Source organism: Neoarius graeffei, chromosome 4 (assembly GCF_027579695.1).
Source record: "Neoarius graeffei isolate fNeoGra1 chromosome 4, fNeoGra1.pri, whole genome shotgun sequence".
In the NCBI taxonomy this organism is placed as follows: Eukaryota; Metazoa; Chordata; class Actinopteri; order Siluriformes; family Ariidae; genus Neoarius; species Neoarius graeffei.
The window spans coordinates 31,396,287-31,418,117 of record NC_083572.1 but is presented as its reverse complement, the minus strand read 5'-3'; the positions used below and the strand labels follow the sequence as shown (position 1 = coordinate 31,418,117).

General features: G+C 43.0%; 1 protein-coding gene across 5 annotated transcripts in view; it reads right to left on the bottom strand.

The window, feature by feature from the left end:
- abcc4 (ATP-binding cassette, sub-family C (CFTR/MRP), member 4) overlaps positions 1–21,831 on the bottom strand; it is a 289,814-nt gene that overhangs the window by 160,748 nt on the left and 107,235 nt on the right. For all 5 annotated transcript variants that reach the window (XM_060919115.1, XM_060919116.1, XM_060919117.1 and 2 more), the window contains one exon: positions 7,779–7,942. In XM_060919115.1, the coding sequence (XP_060775098.1) occupies positions 7,779–7,942 (164 nt within the window). The remainder of the gene's footprint in view (positions 1–7,778; positions 7,943–21,831) is intronic.

Here is a 21,831-nt window from a genome sequence, read left to right as displayed (position 1 = left end):
CTCTCATTGTGCTCCATGTGCACAGACCAAAATACCCCGGGCACCCCTGGTGGGCAAACTCATGCCATTAGCCACACCCCAATGTCCATGGTCCCGACTTGCCATTGACTTTATTACAGACCTCCCCAAGTCTCAGAATAACACTGTCATCCTGGTCATTATTGATCACTTTTCCCAAGTCCTTGCAACTCATCCCACTACCCAGTATCCCCACGACCTTCCAAACTGCAGAGCTCCTTATGCGTTCCAGTACTTTGGCATCCCTAAGGACATCGTCAGTGATCGGTGTCTCCAATTCTTGTCACGTCTCTGGGCCAAGTTCATGGGAAAGCTCGAGGTGTCTGTGAGCCTGATGTCAAGGTACCATCCTCAATCCAGTGGTCAAGTGGATAGAGCAAACCAGGAAATTGGATGCTTCCTTCAGCTATTTTATTCAGAAAATCAGAAGGACTGGGCACAATTCTGTCCATGAACTTAATATGTTCAGAAAACTCTGCAGCACTCAGCCACACAACTCATGGCTTTCCAATGCGTGTTGGGGTTTCAACCTCCACTGTTCCCCTGGGATGACTCTCCCACTGATGTGCCCACAGTGGGACGGATGGGACAAGTGCAGGGAGCAGGTATGGGAGAAAGGCAACCAGCACAGAAATACAAGCAGTTTGTTGATTGTCACAGAGGAGAAACCCCACAATACAAATCTGGTGACACAATATGGCTAGCAACCAAGGATATCAAAGACCTGCAAACAGCTGACTGCAAAATACATTGTACATTGGACACTAAGATATCCCAACAGACCAACAATGTTACAAGCTCGACCTCCCTAGCACTGCAACCTCTCACCCACTTTCCATGCATCCTGTTTGAAACCCACCATAATAGGCCTTCTGGCTGACAACCCAACTACCACCACCTCCCTACCAGCACCTCTCACTCTGGATGGATAACTAGCCTACACCATCCACAGCATCCTCAATTCAACACAGAAAGGATACTGTGGAGTATCTTGAAGAATGGAAGGACTATGGTCCAGAGGGACACAGCTGGGTCCCCACAAGGGACACCCTAGACCCCCTGCTCACCCAAAGTGTCCATGCCAGCTACCCTGACAAGCCAGCTCATCACCGCAGGGGTCATTCTTGGAAAAGAATCACTCCCAGCATGAGCTCCTCAGTAAGCGGTATGGTCATGTCAACTCATGCCCCGAACTCCAATTCCCAGAATGCACAGTGGTTTTCCAACAATGCCACAGCACTTCAGGCTAAATCTCCAGAATATTGAGTAAATATTCTCTCCTGGTTCTCATTACTTCTGCATCACCAACCACTATAAATAGACTATATAAACACACACTCATTATGAAGTATCACTCAGCACACTCGTGTCTGTTCATACCAATCCTTCTATTTGCAAGTCTTTTGTTCTGGACTTTGACCTACGTTTTGGATTTTGCATTTTGTCTCGGCCTACCCTTGCCTCTTTGCACATCGCATGGCCACTGCTTGTTTACCATTTATGATATTGCCTGATGATCTGGATTTTTTTTTTTTTTTAACTTGTCAGCGGTCATTAAAATCTCATCTGCATTTCATCCTGTTGTTGCCTGCATTTGCAACAGTAGGGTAGTCAGAACTTAGTCACAGAAAATTTGTTGGGTTGTTTGCCCAAAAAGCTTGGGAACCCCTGGAGTAAAGGATTTGTTTTCTCCATTGTGGTATACCCTTAGGTGTTGTCCTTACAAAAAGGGAGACCGTAACAGATGCCTTCCAGCAAAACTGGGGGCATTTGGAAAAACCTGAAAGTAAAAGGAAGACAAAGCTTGAACATATCAACATCCCCAAAATCAATGATGTATGGATAGTACTACAACATTTTCAGGAATCCCAAAGTTGGTTAACTCTGTGGCAGTATGCATTTCCACCACTATCACTGTTATGAATATTACTACACCTTCATTCAATTAAGAATAAAGACTATGCAACTAGTGTTGCTGTATACTCATTCTGGCTAAACATGCCATGGTTCCATCTCTTGTTCACATTACTGATGGTGCCTCTATGCCCACTGTCCATCAGACTGAACCTACTGTCCCAAATGAAGAGGTTACTGTGGCACTGAGACTGATCTCAGCATACTGGGATGTTCACATAGGGTCAGACACACCCTTATATGCGTGTGTGCCCAATCTATAAGCTGGTTTTATGCAGGGAAATAGAAAGTTTTTTCATGATGTGAAACAGGAATAAGCAACCATGAAATAGTATGTGGCAGTACTGGCAGGAGGCACACAGGAGACAGTTTTACATTCGGGCCACATAAATTAGTCAAATCTTTGGTGACTGTATGGAATGTTACCAACTCTCATACAAAAGAGTAAACCCAGTGGATTTCACTTATGACAGCTTTATAACTGGCCATCATTACTACTGTATAAGGCAAGTTAAAGAAATGTACAGTAGGTCATCAGTCAGCAGACAGTGTCTGCAATGAGTAACCAGAATACAAATTTCACTCTGTGGCCAAACCTGTCATTCTTACCAATAAACTTAACATATCTGATGAGAATTTGCCTGGGTCAGCCATGTGTCACTTAAGGGTTCTCAAGCTTATGTGGAAGGGACTGCCAGCTGGTGAGTTGCTGATTAGCTTTTGCACCATAAGGAGGCTCCATTATCTAAACATCCCAGTGGGGAACGAAAGATGGTGCAAGGACACTTGAAAGAATGTCAAAAACGGTACCTTCTTCCATTAAATTCCTTTTGATATATGCTGACAATGGATTTCACTTCACCTTCAAACTTTGCCAGATTTTACAAACTAAATGTTGTTTCATTTGCTTTGTGGTTAGCTCAAGTGATCCTTACCCTCAGTAGAATACAGCATTAACCATTAATGATTCTTATTGTTACTTGAGTAAAATATCAACTTGGTGCGATTCTCACATGAGAGAATCACACCAACAGAGAGCAGGATCAGGATATGGAACAATTCTTATCCTCAGTAAAAAAACAATATTAGCACCAGTATGATTTATCATCAATACAATGAGCGATTTTCATCCTCAATAAGAAGCAGTATTTAACCTCTCACAATAATCTGGCCAAACATTCGAGACACCTGACTATCATACTTTTTGAACATCTCATCCCAGACTTAGCTCTTCCCCCTTTGCTATTACAATAACCTCCAGTCTTGTGGAAAGATCTTTCAGAAGATTTTGGAACACGGCTCTGGTAACTTGCCCATTCAGCCACAAGAGTATTAGTTGGCTCAGGAAACTGATACTGGGTGAGGAGGACTGGGGTGCAAATCAGCATTCCAGCTCATTCCAAAGATGGTCAGTGGGGTTGAGGTCAGGGCTCTGTGCAGGCCACTTGACGTCTTTCACATCAACCTTGGCAAACCATGTTTTCAATGACCTCGCTTTGCGCCTAGGGAAGCTTATGCTGGAACATGTTTGAACTATGCCCCTTAGTTCCAGTGAAAGTAAATTGTACTGTTAGAGCATACAAAGTCATCCTTTATAATTGTGTGCTTACAACTTTGTGGCAACAATTTGGGGGCCACATTTGAGTGTGATGGCCATGCAGTGTATTTATACTATATATGACAAACTCCCATGAAAACTGATACAGAGCCTCCAGAAGCTCCAAAGTAAACCATGGTCTGGACAAAATGGAAGTAGAAAGGGAAGGTTATACACAGTTCCATCTAAAAGTATTGGAACAGCAAATACCAACTGTTTTGTTTTTGTTGTATACTGAAGACATTTTAGTTTGAGCTCAAAAGATGAATGAGAAGATGGATTAGAATCTCAGTTAATTTCCTGACATTTACATGTCAATGTGCTCAAAAACAAACAAATCTTAAAACATGGCACTTTTTGTCTGAACACTCCAATGTGATTGACAGGTATTTATTGTTGCCTAGGTGTGCACTGTTGGACTGATGACTTAAAAAAAAATAAGTAGTTTTGAATGTTCATGTTTATTCTTGGTTTAAGTCCTGGCTTTCACCTGTGAAGACTGCATATGTTCTTAAAAAGGATAAGCCAACATGAAGACCAGAAATTGTCTATGGGAGAAAAACAAACCATTTTGAAGCCAAGAAAAGAGGGAACATGCAAATTTAAATACGTTTTATTTATTCTTATATAGTCTGTGTCTCGTCAGTCTAGTGTCTATACTTCTGAGAGACTCTCTCTGCACTGCTCTCCAAACTAAAAACCATGGAATTGATAAACTGGTCTCTTCACGCAATTGACACAATCTTCTCGACGAGAAGCCTGGGTTCGGGGGAACCAGCCTGTCCTGCTGGAACGTTCGCAGCTGGCTACACAATGGACACGTGGGAGAAGTGGCAAGTCATGTGCCTGGCGGTTCTTTGTCATTGAAGACATCTACCTATTATAAAATCATGATTACAGGACTTTTGCTGATTGGATTAGGCATTACGCTGGTTTAAATCGAGGAAATCGGAAAACAGTGACAGCTGTTCAAAGCCCCATAAAGCTGACCGACATGATTGAAGCGGTGGGCAGAGCTGTCAGCACTCAGACTGTGGCTATTCAGAACTTGAACCGCATATGGACATCATCTTGGAGAAGCTTTCAGCTTTGCAGAGGAAAATGGATTTGGGGGACCAGTGTGGACTATCAGAGTAGGCGTTAAAGGAATGCCGCTGCTCGACCCAAAGACCAAACAAACAATCTTATCTGTTTCGGCTCTCCCAGCCAGCACTGGCCTTGGCCAAGGCCGTTGCTGGGAAAACAATTCCCCCCGGAGGTCACTGCTGTTAGACACTCTCGTATTCCTCCCCCCTCTTCCCGTGGTCGCTGTTTTTTCACTCCCAGTGTGACAAGCAGGTGTGTGACCAGCGCCCTCATGGCTGCAGGAGCGGACGGCTGCTTGCTTGTGCTGGGTTACCTCTACCTCCTCCTCTCCCCCCAAGTCCCGAGTTTTCATGTTGTAAAGTGTACTTGTGTTATTTTGTGCTGAGGTTTTTTTAATGTTCCCACACTGTACTCCTCACAAGAGCATAGTGTGGGGGTTGCTTTTTTTCTCCTCCCCTCTCCTCATGTTACTCTGCATTTTACTTTTATCCCTGTCTTCCTGTCCCATCTACCCCTCTGTCAATTTGTGTGTGTGTGTGTGTGTGTGTGTGTGTGTGTGTGTGTGTGTGTACGTACAACCCCGATTCCAAAAAAGTTGGGACAAAGTACAAATTATAAATAAAAACGGAATGCAATGATGTGGAAGTTTCAAAATTCCATATTTTATTCAGAATAGAACATAGATGACATATCAAATGTTTAAACTGAGAAAATGTATAATTTAAAGAGAAATTAGGTGATTTTAAATTTCATGACAACAACACATCTCAAAAAAGTTGGGACAAGGTCATGTTTACCACTGTGAAACATCCCCTTTTCCTTTTACAACAGTCTGTAAATGTCTGGGGACTGAGGAGACAAGTTGCTCAAGTTTAAGGATAGGAATGTTAACCCATTCTTGTCTAATGTAGGATTCTAGTTGCTCAACTGCCTTAGGTCTTCTTTGTCGTATCTTCCGTTTTATGATGCGCCAAATGTTTTCTATGGGTGAAAGATCTGGACTGCAGGCTGGCCAGTTCAGTACCCGGACCCTTCTACACAGCCATGATGCTGTAATTGATGCAGTATGTGGTTTGGCATTGTCATGTTGGAAAATGCAAGGTCTTCCCTGAAAGACGTCGTCTGGAAGGGAGCATATGTTGCTCTAGAACCTGGATATACCTTTCAGAATTGATGGTGTCTTTCCAGATGTGTAAGTTGCCCATGCCACATGCACTAATGCAACCCCATACCATCAGAGATGCAGGCTTCTGAACTGAGCGCTGATAACAACTTGGGTCATCCTTCTCTTTAGTCCGAATGACACGGCGTCCCTGATTTCCATAAAGAACTTCAAATTTTGATTCGTCTGACCACAGAACAGTTTTCCATTTTGCCACAGTCCATTTTAAATGAGCCTTGGCCTAGAGAAGACGTCTGCGCTTCTGGATCATGTTTAGATACGGCTTCTTCTTTGAACTATAGAGTTTTAGCTGAGTGTGTGACTTTGAAGCAAAAAATGTTAAATTTGGTATCTTCAGTCACAAATCTTTCTAATGCTCAAGGCCTGGCTATTGGAGAACCAAAACCTCTATCTGATTCTCTTGAGATGAGTGATGAGAAGTGGATGCAGTTGGATCCTTCAGAAACTTTAAATGCAACTGAACAGTGTCATGAAGATCCCAAGGGGGAAGCTTCAGAGGAAGTATTGACTCCTGCATTTGATCCTGAGGGACCTACATCTTCTCTTCCTCAAAAATCTAGACTGGATGAACAGAGAAGCACAGATTCTGGAGAATGTGCATCTGTTGGTCCAAAAGCCAAGAACAAAGAGACCAACAGTAGGGTTACCAGATGGTTTTTAAGCTTACAAGCGTTTAACTTCTCTGTTGTTCACAGGGCTGGCAGGCGCCATGGCAACGAGGACGCCCTGTCCCGGCAGGATGCGCTCTTCACAATCTTCAGCCCGACGAGGATGTCGGTCCCGGGGGGGGGGGGGGGGGGGGGGGGATGTGTGATATCCCGAGAGGCTGTGTCATCGGGGGCGCTACATCATACGCAGATGGCTCCAACTTCTGGCAGCTATAACTCTATCTCGTGGTGGAGTTGGGAACTTCACCCTCAGCACCCAACACTGCAACACACCTGTGGCCACTGAGGGCCTGATGAGTAAGAGGACTTTGTGAGAGTTTAAAACTCTGAGTGAAGCTCTCAGGGGGGACTGAAGGTAGAGGGGAGAGAGGTTCATGGACTCTCCTGCTGAGGGACCCTGCTGGGTGGAGTATTCAACGAAAGGCTTATCTGGAATTCTTACCTCAGGGATTTTTGCACTGAAATACTTACCTGTGTTACAAACGCCTGCGACTGGGCTGCCACCGGGCCAAAGACTACAGGGATTGTTGACTGGACTCAAAGTAAGGCAGAAGATTTTGTTTGTTCTGGGAAAAGGATATTGGACTAAAGGAAACCTGCCTATAATTTCATTGTTCTGAAGCCAGAGACATTATTTGAGTTTGACTTTTGGGAATCCATTTTCGTTTGACCATTGAACTTCTGAGTTACCTTTCCTGTTTAATTTCCTGGCATACCATTAAAAATCTTGATTTATTTTAACTTCTGTGTCCTTGCACTGATTGAAGGGTCCTGCCGAGAGCCAGCCAGCCTCTCGTGATATCACAGTATGGACAGGTTGATGGTCAATTTCGCTGGTACAATGATAAAGGGTTAATTCATTCATCATTCATTTATGGCAAACTCCATTCCAGTACTTTTGCTCACCTAAAAATTGGGTGGTCTGCCACTACAGGTGCCATGTTCCAAGTTTTTTATTTTTTAAACACACTGAGATGGCGATGCATCAGGATACACCAGAAAATGAAAGAATGAAATTCTGATCTGTTGTCTCAATCATCTTTTGATGTTAAACCCAAAATTCATGGAGTGTATAGCAAAAACAAAACAACTGGTCTTGCCATTCCAATATATTCAGAGGGGACTATATGTACCTAAATGAACCAGATGGCCTGGAAGTCCTTCATTCATTTGTAAAACTACAATTACATACATAACTCTTACAGTTTTGTCTCTGATAAAACTAACTAATAATTCATGGTTGTCTTTATTTTCAATCCAAATTTGCCCAAATCTCTCATGTGGAAGAGACTGTGTTTGTGTAGTTACACACCTTAATTTAGAGAAAAGTTTTCCAAACAGGGATTGCAGTGGCAGCAGAAAAACGAGCACTGCCATTCCTGCCAAGCATGAAGGTCCAATCTCCTGCCACAGAAGGCCAACAACAGCTGCCGCTTGCAGTGGCCCAACCCAGAGGAAGTGCAAGAAAATGGTCACCTGTAGAAAGAAGTGCTCATTAATAGAACTTAAGATCGTACATAGGCATGAGAAAAAGAAAGTACACTCTCCTTCAGTTTTATGCTTTTATTTATCAGGGCCTAAATAACAATTGTGGTCCTCATCAACTTAAATTCTGAAACCAGGTGGGGGGGGGGGGGGGGAAATACACCATTCCAACTTCCACAATCAAGAGTGTAATTGGCAGTCAAGTGTTACTAATGAAACGCACAACATTAGTTAATCCTCAAGAAGTGGGACTATAAAATCATAACATTTTGCAGTCTGGTGAACTAACATGTTCTGGAGCACTTACATATGTGTCTATATAATGGCAAGAAGAAAGGACAACAGCTATGACCTCAGAGAAACAACTGTTGTTACCCATCAATCTGGGAAGGGTTATATCTCCAATTAGTTTGAAATTCACCAGTCTCCAGTGAGTAGGACTGTTTACAAATGGAGAGATTTCAAGAAAGTTGACAATATTCCCAGCAATAAGAGCCCCAGCAAATTTAGTCCAAGGTCAGACTGTTTAATGCTCAGAGAGAGATAAATAAAAAACAAAGCTATATCATACTGTCAGGGTGCAGGCACTTATGGATGCACGTGCAGGGGGAGTGGGAGAAGCAAACTGGAAAGGAAGCCAAATCACTTGACAAAAATTGTAGTCAAAGAGCAGGTGAGGGTCGGTCAATTGGCAAACAGAGCAATGCAGGCAGGACTAGAGAACAAAGAGGTGAAACCAAGAACGAGGCCCGAAACAACTAGAGACAGGCAGAAAGGAACCGGCTTGGTACAACAGGAGCAAACACTGAACAATACTTTGCAACTATGGGAGTGTGAGAGAGGCTTAAGTAGCAGGACTGATGATTAGTGAACAAGACACAGGTGTAATTAATAAGCAGGTGATCTAGGGTGCTGTAGTTCTTGGGTATTGTAGTTTTGAGAAGCCATGTTTGTAGTCTGTTTAGAGCAGTCACTCCCAACGCCATTACTGACACATATGAGCAAAAGGCCTCTGTAAGTACATTAAATGCTTATGCTCATGACATCACAATCAGAAAAAGACTGAACAATTATGGTTTTCATGCAAGGGTGGCTAGGAACAAGCCCCTTCTCTTCAAAAAGAATATGGTAGCACAATTTATATTTGCAAAATTGCATCTGAACAAGTCACAAAAAATCTGTAATAATATCCTTTGGACCAATGAAACCAAGGTGGAGTTGTTTGGTTATCATGCACAACACCGTGCGTGGTGAAAACCACAGTGTATCACCATAAACACCTAATACCAACCGTCAAGCAACTGCTTTTCAGCCACAGAACCTTGGGAACTTGCAGTCATTGATACAATGACAAACTTCACTTGATACCAGAATATTCTTGAGATAAATGTAAGTCCATCTGTCCAGTAGTTTGAGCTAGGCCAAAATTGGGTCATCCAACAGGACTGTGCACACCAGTGGGTGGATGGATGGAGGCCAAGTCAAAATCCACACCTCAGTACCACTGAGATTCTGTGGTGGGATTTTATGAGAACTGTGCATAAACAAATGCCCTCAAAAATCAGTGAAAGGAATGCTGTAAAGTTGTTTTAAAATGATTGAAATTACTCCTCTTCCCATCCTGGAGTTACCTGCCACCGGGATAAGAAACAGCCACCAATTAAACAAGCCATACGCCGCAGGCAGCTCCTGTCAGCTGTCTTTTTTTTTTTTTGGACGTTACTTTTTGGAGGTCTATTACGCTGCAGGACTGTACATGTACAGGTATTACTAAATATGTTGAAAGCCAACAGGTATGTTTTCTCCCTCCCTCTTTTTTCTCTTCCTACTCATTGTTCAGAATAATTTGTACATATGGCTTGGAGTAGCACTGTGGTAACTGATACAATGACCAACGACGGGACTGTTAATTATATACCGCATAGTGTCTGCGCACATGGTTTTAAGGCTGTGGACTGTAATATTTATTGTTGATACCATGTAATATTACCTGTATCTGCATAAGAATGCTGTTGCATACATAGTTGAGATGTTCGATCTATGGCTGCTGAATTTGAGTCTTGAATAAGAGAGTTTGGCATTGTTTCTGATTTTCCAACACACATTGTTATAATGATACTTCAGTATGTCCTGATCTTTATGTATATTTTTTGCAAATCTGACAGATTGTAAACGATGTATAGAATAGACCTTAGCTTGCTCCTCTTTTGAGTGTTAGGTTTATGGAAAGTTTGATGGGATCTTGTATGCACCCAAGTTGGAGAGGTGTTTACTCCTTTTTCTCCCAGGTACAGTACATCAGACGTTTTCTCGGATTGATTACTTTTTAGGTGATAATTGTTTACTCACTTCAGCTGAAGCCTGCTTATACAATGCCATGTGGGAGTCGTTAAAAGCTTACAAGAAAGGTCAAATAATTTCATATACATCTTATAATAAAAAGCATGCTAATAAAAAAAAATGTCAGCCATAACAGCCCACATTTTGCAATTAGAATTAGCATACTCCCCCTCACCAGACTGACTGAAGGAGCTACTGATTGAGAAAAATAAAATTTGACATCTTATCCAGTGAAGCAGAGAAAATGCTCTGGAGTTCCCGACATACATATTACGAATTTGGTAATAAAGCCAATAAAATTCTTGCCCACCAACTTATCACAAAGATCCAAACAGCTGAGGGGTGTACATATGATAATATAAAAATTAATAACATGTTCAGGGATTTCTAGAGATCACTTTATGCTCCGGAGCATGCTTCTCATCCCAAATTGGACAGCTCCTTTCAAAATCTGAACATGCCCACTATTAGTGAAGAGTCCAAAAATATTTTAGAAAATCCAATTACCACTGAGGAACTGAAATGTGGCAATCAAATCGCTTCAGCGTGGGAAGAGTCTGGGGCCGGATGGGTTCCCATCGGAGTTCTTCAAGAAATTTTCAGCCCAACTAATCCCTCACATGCTAACATATATAATGAATCCCTTGAGTCAGATGCACTACCCCAAAGGTTAAGGGAGGCATCGAATATCTCATCCCAAAAAAGAATAAAGATCCTAGCTACTGTGAATCCTACTGTCCAATCTCACTGCTGAATGTAGATATTAAGATTTTAGCCAAACTGTTAGCACTAAGATTAGAGAGGTTTTTTACCCCAGGTAATTTCCCCTGACCAAACAGGATTTATTAAAAAAATAGATTCTCTTTTTTAATATATAAGACGAATGTTAAATATAATTTATCATCATTCAGATCCAGCCACTTCAGAGCTTATGTCCATGGATGCTGAAAAAGCATTTGACAGGGTGGAGTGGGAGTATCTGTTTTATACATTAGATAAATTTGGTTTTGTGAAACAATTTATTAACTGGATTAGATTAGATTATTGTATATCACACCATCACTCTGTACAAATGTGATGTATTCTGAACATTTTACAATCTCTCATAGAACAAGGCAAGGCTGCCCCCTATCACCATTACTCTTTGCGTTGGCCATATAACCTTTAGCCATTGCAATCAGGCAGGATACTACCTTAATTGGCATATTCAGGGAGGGGTTAGAACAAAGGATATCGCTCCATGCAGATATGATACTGTACATTTCACAGCCAGACAGCTCCATACCCAGGGTCCTCTCCATCCTTGAGACCTTTGGGAACATCTCAGGATATAAATTAAATCTCCAGAAAAGTGAGGTGTTCCCTATTAACTCTTCAACCTGGGCTTATCCCCTTCATGCATTTCCCTTTAAGGTTACTCAAGGTCAGTTCACAGACTTAGGGGTACAGGTTACAGATAATATACATAGACTCTAAGGAAAATCTCGACCCACTAGTAGCTAAAGCCTCACTCACAACCTGCCGTAAGTGTTTGACACGCACGGGTTGCAGGGTTTGGTACTGTAGCTTGCAGCCTGCTGCAGAGTCGCGGTGAACCCAGGGAGGAGTACAGGCAAAGTACTTGTCAAGTACAGGTTGCACACCTGACTTCCTTGAGACGTGGGAAAAATTGCACTGTTAGCCCGTGGAAAGCGTATATCTGATGCATGTGAGCAGTGTGTGTTCAGTGAGCATGGAGTGTGTGCGACTTGCATTTTACCAGTTTCCCGCGCTATGAGTTCGGGCCGCACTTGTGAAGCATGCGTGACGCATGTGATTAGCACATGACAATCACTCATAACTTATGTGCAGGGGTGATAGCGTTCCGGCGCCGCGCCGGATTTCCGGCATACCGTGGCTGGGGAAAAAAAAAAAAAAATCTAGTTCGCCCATTGTCCTGTGTCATTCTGAGATGCGCAGATAGACAGTAAAGGGAATTCCGAATTCCCTTTACTGTCTATCTGCGCATCTCAGAATGACACAGGACAATGGGCGAACTAGATTTTTTTTTTTTCCCCAGCCACGGTACGCCGGAAATCCGGCGCGGCGCCGGAACGCTATCACCCCCGTATGTGTGATGCAAGCCAGGAGTGGGTATAAAACCAGCATGTCTGCAACATTCTGCATCTGTCTTTTGACTGAAGAACATTGGCTATTTTGTGGGAAAAATGTAAAAATTTTCAGTTTAAAGTTTAGAAAATGGGACCCAAGAAGAAGTGAGCAAAAGTGAAGTAACCCCGCCTGAAACAGCAGAGGGGGAGGAGGAGAAAGAATTTGATGATGTTAGCAGCACCGGCAAGCCCTGCACGGACAGGGAGAAGTATGCCTTCAAGCCGGGAGAACGCACAGCACCCCGCCAGGTAAATACACTTGCTTTAAACATTAATTTCAGTATCTATATGCTTACAGTTAGGTCCATAAATATTTGGACAGAGGCAACATTTTTCTAATTTTGGTTCTGTACATTACCACAATGAATTGTGAACAAAACAATTCAGATGCAGTTGAAGTTCAGACTTTCAGCTTTAATTCAGTGGGTTGAACAAAATGATTGCATAAAAATGTGAGGAACTAAGGCTACGTTCACACTGCAGGCTGAAGTGACTCAAATCCGATCTTTTCGCCCATATGTGACCTGTATCCGATCTTTTATTAACAATATGAACGACACAGATCCGATTTTTTCAAATCCGACCCAGGCCGTTTGGATATGTGGTCCTAATTCCGATTCCTATCCGCTCTTTTCATATGCGACTTCAGTCTGAACCGCCAGGTCGCATTCATCCGACTTACACGTCATCAACAAGCCACAAACGTCACTATTCTGCGCTGAAGTAGGCGGCGGGTCTCTCAAAAAAAGTTACAACATGGCGCATAATCACGGGCGCAGATAGAGGGTGGGACTCGTCCCACCCAGATTTAAATTCACCTCGTTCGGTCCCCCCCACTTATAGGGAGGAAAAAACGTCTATGCTGTCTTTCTTTGCATAAGGCAAACCTCACGGAAAAATCAAAAGACTAATTACCATTCGGTTTATTGAGGTGCACAGCAGTGTATACATAGTTGCAACAACTCACATAAAACAAAGACTGATATTCAGTTGGTTGAGCTGCGCAGACTGCACAGGTTGCGAGCTCGAGCTTGGTTGCTATGGTAACCCACAACAAGTTTGACAGGCATATCGGGGTTGGGGTTCGTTTGCTGGCAGCTTTGTCCCCCCCAGTTTTTTGTCCCCCCCAGTTCAAAAAAACGTATCTGCGCCCCTGCGCATGACATCAATGCGAGGGACGCTTCAGGCTGTGAAGGTTCTGAATCTTCTCAATGGAAGGACGCAGAGGTTAGGGAGCTGATTTCCATTTGGGGGGATACAACTATTCAAGCTAAATTGGATGGGTCATACCACAACCGGGCGGTTTTACTTCCGTAAACACTGGCCATGCTCACTGCGTGTGACGTCGTCGTATCCTGCAATGCGCATGCGGAACACTTTTAGGTCGCTTTTCGTTCATACTGAGGATCACATACAAGTCGCATATATTTGTTAATGTGAACGACCTCACAAAAAAATCGGATTTCACAAAAAAATCGGAATTGAGTATTAAGCCTTGCAGTGTGAACGTAGCGTTCAGCATTTTTTAAAACACAATCCCTTCATTTCAGGGGCTCAAAAGTAATTGGACAAATTAAATAACTGTAAATAAAATGTTCATTTCTAATACTTGGTTGAAAACCCTTTGTTGGCAATGACTGCCTGAAGTCTTGAACTCATGGACATCACCAGATGCTGTGTTTCCTCCTTTTTAATGCTCTGCCAGGCCTTTACTGCAGCGGTTTTCAGTTGCTGTTTGTTTGTGGGCCTTTCTGTCTGAAGTTTAGTCTTTAACAAGTGAAATGCATGCTCAATTGGGTTGAGATCAGGTGACTGACTTGGCCATTTAAGAATATTCCACTTTTTTGCTTTAATAAACTCCTGGGTGGGCGGCACAGTGATGTCGTGGTTAGCGATGTCGCCTCACAGTAAGAAGGTCCGGGTTCGAGCCCCGTGGCCAGCGAGGGCCTTTCTGTGCGGAGTTTGCATGTTCTCCCCGTGTCCGCGTGGGTTTCCTCCGGGTGCTCCGATTTCCCCCACAGTCCAAAGACATGCAGGTTAGGTTAACTGGTGACTAAATTGACCGTAGGTGTGAATGTGAATGGTTGTCTGTGTCTGTCAGCCCTGTGATGACCTGGCGACTTGTCCAGGGTGAACCCCGCCTTTCGCCCGTAGTCAGCTGGGATAGGCTCCAGCTTGCCTGCGACCCTGTAGAACAGGATAAAGCGGCTAGAGATAATGAGATGAGAAACTCCTGGGTTGCTTTGGCTTTATATGTTTTGGGTCATTGTCCATCTGTATTATGAAACGCCGACCAATCAGTTTGTCTGCATTTGGCTGGATTTGAGCACACAGTACGTCTCTGAATACCTCAGAATTCATCCGGCTGCTTCTGTCCTGTGCCACATCATCAATAAACACTAGTGACCCAGTGCCACTGGCAGCCATGCATGCCCAAGACATCACACTGCCTCTGCTGTGTTTTACAGATGATGTGGTATGCATTGGATCATGAGCTGTACCACACCTTCGCCATACTTTTTTCTTTCCATCATTCTGGTAGAGGTTGATCTTGGTTTCATCTGTCCAAAGAATGTTCTTCCAGAACTGTGCTGGCTTTTTTAGATGTTTTTTAGCAAAGTCCAAACTAGCCTTTTTATTCTTGAGGCTTATGAGTGGCTTGCACCGTACAGTGAACCCTCTGTATTTACTTTCATGCAGTCTTCTCTTTATGGTAGATTTGGATATTGATATGCCTACCTCCTGGAGAGTGTTGTTCACTTGGTTGGCTGTTGTGAAGGGGTTTCTCTTCACCATGGAAATTATTCTGCGATCATCCACTACTGTTGTCTTCTGTGAGTGCCCAGGTCTTTTTGCATTGAGTTCACCAGTGCTTTCTTTCTTTCTTTCTTTCTCAGGATGTACCAAACTGTAGATTTTGCCACTCCTAATATTGTAGCAATTTCTCAGATGGGTTTTTTCTGTTTTCGCAGCTTAACGATGACTTGTTTCACCTGCATGGAGAACTCCTTTGACCGCATGTTTTCTTCACAGCAAAATCTTCCAAATGCAAGCACCACACCTCAAATCAACTCCAGGCCTTTTATCTTCTTAATTGAGAATGACATAACAAAGGAATTTCCCACACCTGCCCATGAAATAGCCTTTGAGTCAATTGTCCAATTACTTTTGGTCCCTTTAAAAACAGGGTGGCACATGTTAAGGAGCTGAAACTCCTAAACCCTTCATCCAATTTTAATGTGGATACCCTCAAACGAAAGCTGAAAGTCTGGACTTTGTCCATTATATAACTATAACTTTAATATGTTTCAGTAAACAGGTAAAAAAAAACAATTTGTAAGTGTCCAAATATATATGGACCTAACTGTATGTAATTATTATACATGCTGATTTTCATGCACGTTTCAGCTAAAAACGCCCAGAAGTGAGGACACTGCAATTCCATCATCGCCATCAGGCCATTGTGCCATGCTCAGTGATGAGAACAAGGACAACCCAACAGCCCCTCCCACCACTCAGCAGGAGTAGGAGCAGGACAGTAGCTTGGAGTCAAAGTGTGTTTCAGTACTCAAACTGTTGGGCTATTTAGTTGGGATTTTTTACAATGTAATAAAATGCGTTATTCCCTGATACTCATATTTTATTATTTGACGTTTGCATGGTAAATTAACATATACTCAAATAAAAGCAGCAAACAAGGTGGTCTTCTTCCTTTCTACAATGCTACATGATCAGTTCCTTGGTTCCTCCCCAATATATATACCCAGAGTCTTGCCCCTCATGTCACGTGCGTTGCATGCGGGTCATGTGCGCTGCGTGCAGGTCACAGACAGGGGTAGAAAGTGAGATGTACTTTTGTCTTGTGGGCTGCACAAATAGCAAATGTGGAATACTTGTGTAATACTTCTGAGGCACGTCACTCATACAATGACCGTGCATCACTCATGCGTCTTACCGTCATTGCAAAAAGCCCCTACTAGCCGCACTACTGACTTGGTTCAGGTGTACAAAAGGAGTACGGGTCCTATACGTAGCGTATGCGTTCTTGATTTGTCGCAAGACCCGTAGAATTTGCATGTGCAGGACCAAAAGTTTCCATGGGCAGTCGGCGACCTTCTATGGCGCTGAACACACGCAATTGTCATGCAAGTCTCAAGCACAGTTTTGCCAAATTTTTTACAGTAGACTACCTATAGCAGCCCGTATGGAGGGTTGAGAGTGAGACTTAAGGTAGAGCAGAATCTTAAACGCTGGATGCTTCTACACCTGTCTCTTGCTGGGAGAATAAATGAATGTGTTGCCCAAATTTAGCTACATGATGCTTGAAAGTTTGTGAACCCTTTAGAATTTTTTATATTTCTGCATAAATATGACCTAAAACATCAGATTTTCACACAAGTCCTAAAAGTAGATAAAGAGGACCCAGTTAAACAAGCGAGACAAAAATATTATCCTTGGTCATCTATTTATTGAGGAAAATGATCCAATATTACATTCCTGTGAGTGGCAAAAGTATGTGAACCTCTAGGATTAGCAGTTAATTTGAAGGTGAAATTAGAGTCAGGTGTTTTCAATCAATGGGATGACAATCAGGTGTGAGTGAGCATCCTGTTTTATTTAAAGAACAGGGATCTATCAAAGTCTGATCTTCACAACACGTTTGTGGAAGTGTATCATGGCACGAACAAAGGAGATTTCTGAGGACCTCAGAAAAAGTGTTGTTGATGCTCATCAGGCTGGAAAAGGTTGCAAAATCATCTCTGAAGAGTTTGGACTCCACCAATCCACAGGTCAGACAGATTGTGTACAAATGGAGGAAATTCAAGACCATTGCTACCCTCCCCAGGAGTGGTCGACCAACAAAGATCACTGCAAGAGCAAGGCGTGCAATAGTCGGTGAGGTCACAAGGGACCCCAGGGTAACTTCTAAGCAACTGAAGGCTTCTCTCACATTAGCTATTTCATTTTAGCTATGTTCATGAGTCCACCATCAGGAGAACACTGAACAACAATGGTGTGCATGGCAGGGTTGCAAGGAGAAAGCCACTGCTCTCCAAAATGAACATTGCTGCTCGTCTGCAGTTTGCTAAAGTTCACGTGGACAAGCCAGAAGGCTATTGAAAAAAATGCTTTGTGGATGGATGAGACCAAAATAGAAATAGAGAAACATTATGTTTAGAGAAAGGAAAATGCTGCATTCCAGCATAAGAACCTGGGCGGCACGGTGGTGTAGTGGTTAGCACGGTCGTCTCACAGCAAGAAGGCTCTCGGTTCGAACCCAGCCGCCAGCGGGGGCCTTTCTGTGCGGAGTTTGCATATTCTCCCAGTGTCTGCGTGGGTTTCCTCTGGGTGCTCCAGTTTCCCCCACAGTCCAAAAACATGCGGTTTGGTTAATATGGGATGGCCTTGGGCTGAGGTGCCCTTGAGCAAGGCACCTAACTCCCAACTGCTCCCCGGGCACTGTTAGCATGGCTGCCCACTGCTCTGGGTTGTGTGCATGTTCACTGCTTCAGATGGGTTAAATGCAGAGAGGAAATTTCACAAGTGTGTGATGAATAAAGTTGTGCTTTCTTTCTTTTTCTTTTCCTTATCCCATCTGTGAAACATGGTGGTGGTAGTATCATGGTTTGGGCCTATTTTGCTGCATCTGGGCCAGGATGGCTTCCCATCGTTGATGGAACAATGAATTCTGAATTATACCAGCAAATTCTAAAGGAAAACGTCAGGACATCTGTCCATGAACTGAATCTCAAGAGAAGGTTGGTCATGCAGCAAGACAATGACCCTAAGCACACAAGTCATTTGACCAAAGAATGGTAAAAGAAGAATAATGTTTTGGAATGGCCAAGTCAAAGTCCTGACATTAATCCAATCGAAATGTTGTGGAAGGACCTGAAGCAAGCAGTTCATGTGAGGAAACCCACCAAGATCCCAGAGTTGAAGCTGTTCTGTATGGAGGAACGGGACAAAATACCTCCAAGCCGGTGTGCAGGACTGATCAACAGTTACCGGAAACATTTAGTTGCAGTTATCGCTGCACAAGGGGGTCACACCAGATAGTGAAAGCAAAAGGTTCACATACTTTTGCCACTCACAGATATGCAGTTTTGGATTATTTTCCTCAATAAATAAATGACCAAGTATAATATTTTTTGTCTTATTTGTTTAACTGGGTTCTCTTTATCTACTTTTAGGACTTGTGTGAAAATCTGATGTTTTAGGTCATATTTATGCAAAAATATCAAAAATTCTAAAGGGCTCACAAACTTTCAAGCACCACTGTATCTCTTTCAATGTCTACCAGTGTATATCCACATATCATTTTTAAAAAAACATCTAGACACAGTAATATCCAGCTTCATGTGGAATAATAAATGCCCGCACTTGAGCAGAGCTTATTTACAACATCCAAAGGTGCTAGGTGGTATGGTACTACCAAATTTTCAGATGTACTCTTAGGCAGTTAATATTTGACCTGTTCTCCATTGGCTATATGAGAATCCAGGTGCTGATGCCCCCTCATGGTCCACTCTTGAAGCTAGATCTTGTGCTCCCTCCTCATTGTCAGCATTAATCTATGCATCTACTGCTTCAGATACTGCCCCATATACAAAAATATTCTGGTCAAATAAACACTTAGAATATGGAAGCAGGTCCGGTGACACTATGGATGGCATAGACTCTCAATGAAATCCCCAATCCATGCAAACCATATGTTTGCCCCTTCTCTTTGAGAAAGTATGTTTCTACAATGGCAGAATAGGGGCCTGCAGACACTGCAGGACCTCTTCATAGACTGTCTCTTTGCCTCTTTAACAACTGCACACTAAATTTCTTAAGCCACATACACACTTCTTTCCATACTTACAGGTGCAAGATTTCATCTGAAAACAGCAGTCTCACTTTCCAAGTCCTCCCCCAAATTCTGATATTGACTCTCTAACACCTGTCCAATCACTTAAAAATACAACCCCGATTCCAAAAAAGTTGGAACAAAAGTATAAATTGTAAATAAAAACGGAATGCAATGATGTGGAAGTTTCAAAATTCCATATTTTATTCAGAATAGAACATAGATGACATATCAAATGTTTAAACTGAGAAAATGTATCATTTAAAGAGAAAAATTAGGTGATTTTAAATTTCATGACAACACCACATCTCAAAAAAGTTGGGACAAGGCCATGTTTACCACTGTGAGACATCCCCTTTTCTCTTTACAACAGTCTGTAAACGTCTGGAGACTGAGGAGACAAGTTGCTCAAGTTTAGGGATAGGAATGTTAACCCATTCTTGTCTAATGTAGGATTCTAGTTGCTCAACTGTCTTAGGTCTTTTTTGTCGTATCTTCCGTTTTATGATGCGCCAAATGTTTTCTATGGGTGAAAGATCTGGACTGCAGGCTGGCCAGTTCAGTACCCGGACCCTTCTTCTATGCAGCCATGATGCTGTAATTGATGCAGTATGTGGTTTGGCATTGTCATGTTGGAAAATGCAAGGTCTTCCCTGAAAGAGACGTCCTCTGGATGGGAGCATATGTTGCTCTAGAACCTGAATATACCTTTCAGCATTGATGGTGTCTTTTCAGATGTGTACAGTGGTGCTTGAAAGTTTGTGAACCCTTTAGAATTTTCTATATTTCTGCATAAATATGACCTAAAACGTCATCAGATTTTCACACAAGTCCTAAAAGTAGATATATGCCACTTTTCCACTACAAACGCGGCTGAGTCGGGCTGAGCCGTGCCGTGCTGAGTTGAGCTGAGTGGGGCTGTTGGAGTTGCATTTCGACTACAACCGCGCTGAACCGTGCTGGCTGGAAGTGGGTGGACACATTGGGAGGAGTTAGCGAAAGTGGGTGGACACATTGGGAGGAGTTAGCGAAAGTGGGTGGACGTCAGGTGATGTCGTTAAGCAGCGCAAACAGTGACATCAGTGAGCTTTTAAGCGGTAGTCTCACAACCCGAATAGTAAACAATAAACATGGAGGACATGGAGTCGTTAGTGTTGCTGGTCTTGGTGCTGTGGCTTGTTGTCACCGACAACGCCAACAGATACCGGCAAGAGCGTATAGATGAGGCAAGGTGCAGAAGGCTTCATAATTCTCGTAATTCTCCTTCTTCCGGGTTTACGGTGTTTACAGATCCCAGCGTGCTCGCGGGGCGTGTGTGGGCATGTGAGGACACTCCTCCTCACCAATCAGTGCACAGGGGAGTGTCTGCTCACGCCCCTAGCCTCACTCGGCACGGTTTGGCTTGCTTCAGCCCTACTCCAAAACGGTGCGAGTTTTAGGGGCTAAGCAGGGCTGAAGCGAGCTGAGTCGTGCTGTTTTTTGGTAGTCGAAACGCGAGCCGTGTCGGGCTGAAGTGAGCTGAAGCAAGCTGAAGTGAGCTGAAAAAGGGTAGTGGAAAAGGGCCAAAAGAGAACCCAGTTAAACAAATGAGACAAAAATATTATACTTGGTCATTTATTTATTGAGGAAAATGATCCAATATTACATATCTGTGAGTGGCAAAAGTATGTGAACCTTTGCTTTCAGTATCTGGTGTGACTCCCTTGTGCAGCAATAACTGCAACTAAACGTTTCCGGTAACTGTTGATCAGTCCTGCACACCGGCTTGGAGGAATTTTAGCCCATTCCTCCGTACAGAACAGCTTCAACTCTGGGATGTTGGTGGGTTTCCTCACATGAACTGCTCGCTTCAGGTCCTTCCACAGCATTTCGATTGGATTAAGGTCAGGACTTTGACTTGGCCATTCCAAAACATTAACTTGATTCTTCTTTAACCATTCTTTGGTAGAATGATTTGTGTGCTTAGGGTCGTTGTCTTGCTGCATGACCCACCTTCTCTTGAGATTCAGTTCATGGACAGATGTCCTGACATTTTCCTTTAGAATTCACTGGTATAATTTAGAATTCATTGTTCCATCAATGATGGCAAGCCATCCTGGCCCAGATGCAGCAAAACAGGCCCAAACCATGATACTACCACCACCATGTTTCACAGATGGGATAAGGTTCTTGTGCTAGAATGCAGTGTTTTCCTTTCTCCAAACATAACATTTCTCATTTAAACCAAAAAGTTCTATTTTGGTCTCATCCATCCACAAAACACTTTCCAATAACCTTCTGGCTTGTCCACGTGATCTTTAGCAAACTGCAGATGAGCAGCAATGTTCTTTTTGGAGAGCAGTGGCTTTCTCCTTGCAACCCTGCCATGCACACCATTTGTTGTTCAGTGTTCTCCTGATGGTGGACTCATGAACATTAACATTAGCCAATGTGAGAGAGGCCTTCAGTTGCTTAGAAGTTATCCTGGGGTCCTTTGTGACCTTGTTGACTATCACACGCCTTGCTCCTGGAGTGATCTTTGTTGGTCGACCACTCCT